General features: G+C 47.6%; 1 protein-coding gene and 1 pseudogene across 1 annotated transcript; one reads left to right on the top strand and one right to left on the bottom strand.

Annotated features, from left to right (window-relative positions):
- Positions 1–1000: 1000 nt before the first annotated feature.
- On the bottom strand, positions 1001–4942 carry LOC102427040 (anionic trypsin-like). The gene is made up of 5 exons (XM_006094734.2): positions 4892–4942; positions 3662–3821; positions 1966–2219; positions 1459–1595; positions 1001–1208 (listed from the first exon to the last, which is right to left on the bottom strand). Exons 1-5 carry the CDS (start codon positions 4929–4931, stop codon positions 1056–1058), a joined length of 744 nt encoding a protein of 247 aa, XP_006094796.1. The 5' UTR covers positions 4932–4942; the 3' UTR covers positions 1001–1055.
- Positions 4943–6740: 1798 nt separating this feature from the next.
- Positions 6741–8031, top strand: LOC102418997 (annotated as a pseudogene).
- The last annotated feature ends 836 nt before the right edge of the window (positions 8032–8867 follow it).

Genomic DNA, 8867 nt, shown 5'->3' with positions numbered 1-8867 from the left:
ATACACACAAAATGCTTGAAATCAAGGCATGCCATTTCCAGAGAAGAAATCCTGCAAGTGTTCTCAGGGCCCCCCACCTGCTTCCTGGACAGCACATGGGAAGAAATCCATGAATGGATCTGTGACAGGGCAGGGATGGGGCAACTTGCTGATCATTGCGGGAAAGGCTAGTGATCTGGGAAATCTGACTCTTGTTAAGGATAGTTGCAATGTTACCACAGCAACTGAGACAAGCCCAGACGAGGTCTAAAATGTTGGACCACAGTAGCATGAGGAGAGTCCGTGAGGCGGGGAGAGAGAGCATGGTTTTGGGGCCAGGCAAATAAGAAGTTGAACCCCTGATCTACCGCTTGCTGGATGAGGGACCTGGGTGAACTAACTTCTGCTTTCTTGTCTGTACAACAGAAATGATATCCACTGCAGAGGGGAGGGTGAAACAACCATGAAATGTCTGTAAGTGCTCCGTACGGTATATGTATATTGGTATCATCAGGTGAGATGCACAAAAGGCCAATTTCTCTGGAGCTTGAAGGATGGAGACCCAAGGAAGTCTCTTTTCCCCCCAGACACATGGGCAGATTGTCAGGAAGTAGGGCCCCTTGGGGAGCACACGCTGGCTAAGCGCACGTGACAGAGGGATTCAGAAGAGGCCAAGGTGGATGCACAGGTGCTTCCCCAGGTGTGTTCAGTCTGGGTACAGGTAGAGGGAGGAAAGGGCCCGGCACATTGTGCCCACAGGCACACTCCAGCACTGCACTCCAGTGCCATGGTCAAGGAACCACTGACAGCCTTTCAGAAACATATTTTCTTCTAGAAAACAAGCTCTCCTCACTCCTGCTTATGATTTTGAATTCCATCTTTTTATTTGCTGCTAAACTAATATGCCAGGGAGCTTCTTTGGTAAGTGGGGCACTTGGTATAAAGGCCAGCCAGACCCGGCTGACCTCGGTGGGAGCGTGTTGCCCAGAGCCAGGCAGGGAAGCAGATACAGACATAGGCGTTCAGATCAGTGTCACTTGATTAGCATAGTGATGGCAGGGGGACAGGTGGGATCTTTAGTTGTTGGCAGCCATGGTCTCCTGAATCCAGTCCACGAAGTTGCAGACCCTGGTGTAGACACCAGGCTTGTTCTTCTGGGCACAGCCAATGCCCCAGGAGACAACTCCTTGAAGCTCTCCGTTGCAGACCATGGGGCCACCAGAATCATTCTGGGGAGGAGGAAGGCACAACACAGTTTATAAGGAGGGAGAAAGAGGGGAGCACAGCTTATGGCCTTGGGGATTCAAATCCAGCCTCTAGGCAGGCCATGGGTACAGGTAGAGGGAGGAAAGGGCCCGGCACATTGTGCCCACGGGCACACTCCAGCACTGCATTCCAGGGCCAAGGTCAAGGAACCACTGACAGGGGTCAGTGCTTCCTTGGATGGGCAGGGGTCTCAGCTTGGGAAAAGGCAATCACCTGGCAGGAATCTTTGCCACCCTCGAGGAAGCCGGCGCACACCATGTCGTCGGTGATCTGTCCGGGGTATGAGGCTTCACACTGCTCCTGGGCCAGCAATGGGGCATCCAGGCACTGCAGCAGGTCAGGGTAGTTGACTTTGAGGAAGAGGAAGAGATCAAGGAAAGGAGAAATGAGAGTCAGGCCAGGATGGAGGATGATAATCTGGGGCTGACCCCAAGAACCTAAGCCCCAGCAAGAATCAAGGCGATTCAGTTCCCAGAATGGCCACTGCTGAATCCCCCCCCCCCCCCACCCCTGGAGGTGAGAATGGCAAGTGCTATGCTTGTCCTATTCTGGGTCAACTCCTCGAGACTCTGCATCTCTCTGGCCTCCAGGACGAGCCTGAGAGTGGTGGACACTCGACATTATTTGCAGACTGGATGCCGAGGGGGCTGAGCTCAGGCAATGCTCCATTCTGGGAAACATTTGGAAGTCAGAGAGTGAAGAAGTGAGGACCCCACTCACTGCCAGAGCTCAGGGTGTTGCCCCAGCCAGAGATGAGACACTGGGTGCCAGCAGGCGCACAAGAGGTGGGCAGGGCAATGGTGGACACCCAGGAATTGATGACTGCAGGTGAGGACAGCTTGATCAGCATGATGTCATTTTCTGCGGTCATGCTGTTGAAGCGGGGGTGGCGGATGACCTTGGCGGAGTTGATGAACTGCTCATTCCCCTCCTCGACCTTGATGTTGTGCTCTCCCAGCCTCACCTGGATGCGACTGTTGGGAGAAGAGAACTGAGGACCTTTTGGCACATCCCCACTCTTTCCTGGGATACCCAGCTCCCTGCTCATGGTGTGTGGAGGTTAAAGCAAACAGCAGTTAACATTGAAAAGAGACATGGGAAGGCCAATGGACTTTGATAGTCAGCAGGGCTGAATATCAGCACAAGTTTTGCTCCTGCTGTGATTGCAATGGCTCCAGGCGATTTCCCTATCTGATAATCTTCATTAACCAAACTTTACCTTTGATCTGCCTGTATTCATTGTTAAAGGGCAAATGTGTATTCAAAGTGAATAAAATGCTGACTAGGCCAGAACTCAGTGTGCCTCTTCATGAAAGAGGTTTCCACTTAGCCCCCCCCCCCAATACCTTCTAAATTCATATTTTTTGTATACTGTATCTATAGTGTTGTTGGCCCTCCTTCAAGTTATTCTGAACCCACTGAGAAGGTTATGGCAATGGTGGGGCTGTGCCCATGCACAATGCAGCAGAGGGGTGGGGGGCAGTATAGTTGAGACACCAAGGGCCTTTCTGCTTCAGATGTAGGTGTTAGTGGAGCTGGGATGGGGTGAAGGGGTCCAACTGCAGTGGCTCCTCAATCAGCTTTTCCAGCTGTGCCCCCCCACCCCATGTCTCCAATGTCATGGGCACAGATGAGCTTCTTGAAGCCCCAAGGCATTGCTCACCCTCTGTTACTTTGCTATGTACAGCGGTGACTTTTGCTCCCTTCCTGGTCTTGTAAGCACTATCGTTCTGGATGATATAACCCAGTGAGTCTCAAAGTGTGGCCCCAGGACCTTGTTAGACATGCAAAGCCTCGGTTCCCTCCCCAGACCTACTCAACCAGAACCTCTGGGGGTGGGATCTAGCCACCCATGGTCCAGCAGATCCGCCAGGCGATTCTGACCCACACTCAGTTTTGAGAACCCTTGCTCTAGGCAGTGATTCTCAGCTCTGCTATAGAATAGAATCACCAGAGGCAGAGAGCGTTCAAAACACCAACATTTAGACACCTCTTCCTGAACAGTCTGAATGAATTACCTTGGGACAGGGCCCAGGCTTTTTTCTTTTTCTTTCTTTCTTTCTTTCTGTTTTGTTTTTTGTTTTTTGTTTTGTTTTTTTTTGTTTTACATTTCTTAGGTGTTTTTATGTGCATCCACTGGCAAAGGTTACTTGTATGAAGTCCTTGCCTGTTTCCCAGTTGGGCCTTATACCCTAAATAGCCTCTTTCTGCTCTCATGACTGTAGCTCTGGATGTTGTATTTATTTATTTGGGGTGTCAGAGTCTTCATACATGTGTCTCTCATCACCCCCATGCCTGGGCATCAGCTGTCAATGACAACTTCTCTCTATGGTCCTTCTCCCCACCCTGCCCTAGACTGAGCCAAGCTCTCCAAGAGCCCCCTCTGTGGATTTTGCCATCAGGGCCGAGAACTTACGGCATGTAGCAGTGAGCCGCGGACACCACCCACTGGTCATTGATGAGGGATCCACCACATAAGTGCTTGCCAGCGTTCAGGGACACCTGGTAGGGGACGGAATTCTCCTGGCAGGTGTAGCCCCCGACGATCTTGTCATCGTCATCAGTGGAGAAAGCAACTTGAGTGGCAACAGGAGGGAGAAGCCAATTCAGCAGGATGATAGAGGGTGTAGCCTGAGCATGTGGCTGGGTCATAATAATTAAGATTCCTTCATAAGCACAGAGATGACGGGCAGCAAGGATGGGCAGTGAGGACACACTGCCATCCCCAGTCTGTGCAATGGATGTGGTTCTCCTGAGTCTCTCCTTGTGTCTGCAGGGCACATAGCTAGGTACCCTGCAGGGATCCAGCCCAGACCTCTACAGGGGCAGCAAGAGAATGAGCACACAATAAACATCCTCATAGTGCCCTCAATGTGATACAGCTCAGAATGTGGTGTTCTCACCCACTGAATGCTTCTCTCTTGCTCAACATCACTCATCTGCTCCCCACGACTATCAGAGCCCTTGAGGATCAGGATGGGCTGACCCAACAAGGAAAACCTCCTGGCTCAGTCACTCTGACTGCACCAGCTTCTCCCATAGTTCAAATCGGCACAGAGAGGCCAGGGAGAGGAGCCCCCACACCCAATGGATGGGACAAAGTTAGGCCCTGTTATTGGCTGATAGAACCGTGATTCTCAACCTTGGCTTTACACCTGAGACCTTAAAATTACCTGGAAAACTTAAAAATTCAGTGCTCAGGCCACACCTTAGGCCAAAGAAGTCAGAATTTCTAGAGCTAGGACTCGGGCATGAATGTTCTTCCAGTCTCTATCTGGGGTTAGGAAGAGCCACAGTGGTAATACCTTAATCAATAATAATAATTAAAAAAATAGCCATAGTGCAACTAGCCCAGAGTTGTCAGACCTAAGCCTCAAGACCACTGGTCAATTTAATAAACCAGTTTCACCTCACCTCCCTTTCTAGCCTCTCTACTAAAAGCCTGAGATGAATGGATGATGGAGCTGAGAGTGGGTCATCCAGAAGGTGAGAGAGGTAAGGCTTAAAGAGAGCCCAGGAATGGGATAGAGGGGTGTTAGACAGGGGAGAGAGAACATCAGAGCACAGGTAAATAGGAGAGGCAGCAAGGTGGTGCAACTTGTATTTCTGCCAGGAGGCAGGGCCTGAAGCAACACATGGAACTCACCAGCGGCTCCCACAAAGGCAAGGATCAGGAGTGGATTCATGGTGGCAGAAGTAGAACTGGGTTGTTGGTGGAGAGCCTTTATACCTCCCGAGGTGAGGGTGGATGGCCTCCACTAATCCCTGTGCAAACACACCTACAGCTTTCCCTTTCCCAGGGTCTTGGATCACCTCTGCTATTTTTGGCCACTCTGTGGGTTCGTGACCTACAGGTGATTAGAACATTTACCTTCAGATCAGAGAGGAAGAAGACCTGGTGATTCATAGAGGTATTCCAGGATGAGGAGAACAGGGGAAGCCAAGCCCCACATACAACATCTGGGCCTTCTTAGGCTAAGAGGATGAGGTTTAGGAGAAGAGCAACATGGGCCCTTAGAAATTCTCTGACCTCATGGAGATTTATTTAACTGACTTTAAGGAAGGGCTGATATTGGTCATAAAGGTGGCTGCTCAGTATCCTGGAGTCCCCTGACAAGAAAGAAATCTTCTCTAAGTTTCTATATGTGAGCATGAAGACCCTTTCTCAACTATAAATCAGTGGGAAGGAGGGTCAAATCCAAGGCCTTGAGGAACCAGGTTTGTAACATGAAGGGGTGATGAGAAGGAAGAGGCTGCGTCCCTTGGAATTCTGGGCTTTCAGCTGGCTCTCCTGCTTATCAAAGCCTATGGAGGAGGGTATTTGGAAGGTGGAAAGGGTAAGGGATAAATTGGTGTCACCAGGTACATTTGAGGGACAGAAGACCACATTCCTCCTCTTCTTCACCATCAGGACCTTGGCCATTCTCACCACTCACCTTATTATAGGGTCTCTTTAAGCAGCCTCCTGGTTGCCATGGGAATCTATACTAACAGTGATGAAAATTGCCTCAATTGCTAAGAGCTGACAGTTTGAGCTAGAATTATGTGCAATCAGATTTTAGAAAAGGTTTGGACAATGATAACATTGGGTTCTGATCAGAAGATTAGCAGTAGGTAGAAGAATTAGCACATGATAAAGGAGCTAAGTATTGGGTGATCAATAACAAAGATGCAGTGTGTGTGGGGGTGGTGGGGCGGTGGGGAGTGTCTGGAATTTTCTATTTTAGATGCAATGGCACTACTATGCTGGGATCCATATAGAGTGAATCTTCCCAGAAAATGATTTCAATTTGGGACCTTCCATGGCCACCAAGACACAGTTCTGTAATTTATTGAGGCAAATCCTGGCCAGAGGGATATAGAGATGGAAGTAGTCTGTGTCTGAGTCTCTGTGAGCCTGGTTGAGGGGCCCTCTGATGAAGAGACTTTTCAGTTCCTCTGAGCTCAGGGTTAGTGGCGGGGCAGGAGTGGGCAGAGTTCATTGAATTCTATGAAAGGTAGAAATGAGTAAATATTCTGGAGATGAAGAACCAAATGAGAAAAACTCAGAAGTGGTGAGATAGAAAGTAGGTTAGAGGGATGGAGAAACTGAAAACCAGAGTGAATTGGGGGAAATGCCAATGTGAGACCCATGGGTTGAGAGGGGCCCATGGGGTGTCTTCTGGTCCAGTGTCTGACATGACTGGAAGTCAGCTTCTCCTTACCAGGATATCTGCTGCTCAGAGCCCTCCCCTCTCCTCACTGCACACCCTCTAACCTCCGATGTGTTTATATCCAGGTGGGAATACTGCTATATTTGTATAGTGCCTGACAGTTTTTAAAGGGCTTTAGGTTTTCACACACACCATGCTGATTTTCATTTGGGTTGAGTTTCAAGTTAAACTTTTCACAAATGTTTTAATTGTGAGTTATGCAGAACAAAATTATCTCCATTTATAGTAGATGAGACTGAGAATCAGAAAGGTTCTGTCTTGCCTGATTATACAGATCTGAAAATGGTCTCAGGCCTACAGGAAGACATGGGAAGTGTAGAGAAGCATGAGAATCATGGCTGGTGGATCTAGGAGAATGTTTATTTGGGATCAAGTCAGAGGGCAAGCTCCATCCTGATCCCTCCTGATGCTTCTCTTCCTGGCAGAAATAGAAGAGGCAATTAACCTTCCACTCCTGGAGGCTAAAGCAAACAGCAGTTCACATAAAAATGCAAAAAGAAACATTGGAAAACCTATGGACTTTGATATTCAGCTGGGTTGAAAATCAGCACAAAACTGCCCTGCTGTGGGCTCAATGGCTCAAAGCAATTTCCCAACCTAATAATCCTTACATTGTTCATCAAACTTTACCTTTGATCTGCCTGTATGCATTGCTAAAGGGCAAATGTGTATTCAAGTGAATAAAAATCGGACCAGGCCAGAGGTTGGTGTGTCTCTTCAAACTGGAGCTGAGGAACCGGACCCCGGCAGCTGTTCAAGAACTTGTCCTGGACAATTGCAAATCAGATGATGGGAAAACTGAGGGCTTAACAGCTGAATTTGTGAACTTAGAGTTCCTCAGTTTAATAAATGTAGGCTTGATTTCAGTTTCAAATTTCCCCAAACTACCAAAATTGAAAAAGCTTGAGCTCAGTGACAAGAGAATCTCTGGATGTTTGGACATGTTGGCAGAAAAACTTCCAAATCTCACACATCTAAATTTAAGTGGAAATAAACTGAAGGATATCAGTACCTTGGAACCTGTGAAAAAGTTGAATGTCTGAAAAGCCTGGATCTGTTTAACTGTGAGGTTACTAACCTGACTGACTACTGAGAGAGTGTCTTCAAACTCTTGCCCCAGCTGACCCTCCTGGATGGCTCTGACCAAGAGGATCGAGAAGCTCCTGACTCTGAGGCTGAGGTGGACCTTGTGGATGAAGAAGAGGATGATGAAGAAGGAGAAGATGAAGAGGATAAGGATGGTGAGGAAGAAGAATTTGATGATGAAGAAGATGAAGATAAAGACAAAGTTGTCAAAGGAGAAGAGGATGAAGATGAAGTCAGTGGGGAGGAAGAAGAATTTGGACATGATGGAGAAGTTGATGAAGATGATGAGGATGAGGATGAAGAGGAGGAAGAAAGCAGGAAAGGTGAAAAGAGGAAGAGAGAAACAGATGATGAAGGAGAAGATGATTAAGAACCCAAATAATCTGCAAAAAAAAATAGAACTGTTCAGTATTGGTTGGACTGCTCATCATATGGATTTGAGCTGTTTAAAAAAAAAAAAAAGGTAGCTGTGATACAAACCCCAGGACACCCAAAGAATAGTTCCTGTGACATTCCGCCTTCCTCCATTTAGTCCCTTTTGGAAATTCACCACCAAGCTTGGGGATTGCACCCTAACAACATTGAAAGCGTTCTTAGGTTTCCATGTAAGACTCTTGCTGTAGCGTAGATAGCTATGATTGGTGAGGCAACCAGCTGTGGCTACCAGTTACACCAAGACTGTAACACACTTTTACTTTCTGTACAACAAAGAAGCTTTGTAAATAAAATCTTAACATCTGGGGGGAAAAAAGAAAGAGGCTCCACCTGGCCCCCAATGCCTTCTAAATTAATACTTCTTGTATAGTATTTTCATTTGTGCATCAGCCCCTCCTTCATATCCTGAACACTGCCATGAAGGTCGCAGCATTCCACCTGGCACCTGGTCTTAGAGCCTTGCCTTGCCATGACCTGGACCCCTCTAGGACACTTCTAAGGCATGGATGACACACCTCTCTGTGCTCACAGGTAGCTGACCCAGGTTTATCCAGGTTATGGAGCCTCAATAATAGGTGCTTGTCCTGTAACATCACCTAATATGCTATTTATTTGTATGCCTTGTTGTGGGGTCTTCATAGAAAGTCCTGGTTTAGAGAATAAGGAGAAATTCTTGCTGTGGATACCAACATGACCTGGAAAAGTATTGGGGAGGTAATTAATCCTTGGTAGAATATAGGAAATTATTTTTGGACAAAGGGAAACATTTTTGTATTGGTGCTTACAGTTCTGATACTGTCTAAAAGGGAACACCCAAGATCTTGGGGATTTTCTGTGTCTAAAGCCTTAAAACTAGCCTCCCTTTGATATTTTGTGCTCCTTAGAATA

This window comes from Myotis lucifugus, unplaced genomic scaffold (assembly GCF_000147115.1).
Source record: "Myotis lucifugus unplaced genomic scaffold, Myoluc2.0 scaffold_141, whole genome shotgun sequence".
Taxonomy (NCBI): Eukaryota; Metazoa; Chordata; class Mammalia; order Chiroptera; family Vespertilionidae; genus Myotis; species Myotis lucifugus.
Note: the sequence above shows the minus strand (reverse complement) of the source record. Positions and strands in the feature narration are given on the sequence as shown.

Bases quoted from the DNA above. Each gene is read 5' to 3' on its own strand.
- LOC102427040 (XM_006094734.2), bottom strand. From the start codon at position 4,931: ATGAATCCACTCCTGATCCTTGCCTTTGTGGGAGCCGCTG. The intron at 3,822-4,891 runs GTGAGTTCCATG...TTGCCACTCAAG, and splicing joins TGCCTTTGTGGGAGCCGCTG to TTGCTTTCTCCACTGATGAC. The intron at 2,220-3,661 runs GTAAGTTCTCGG...TTCTCCCAACAG, and splicing joins GCGGCTCACTGCTACATGCC to TCGCATCCAGGTGAGGCTGG.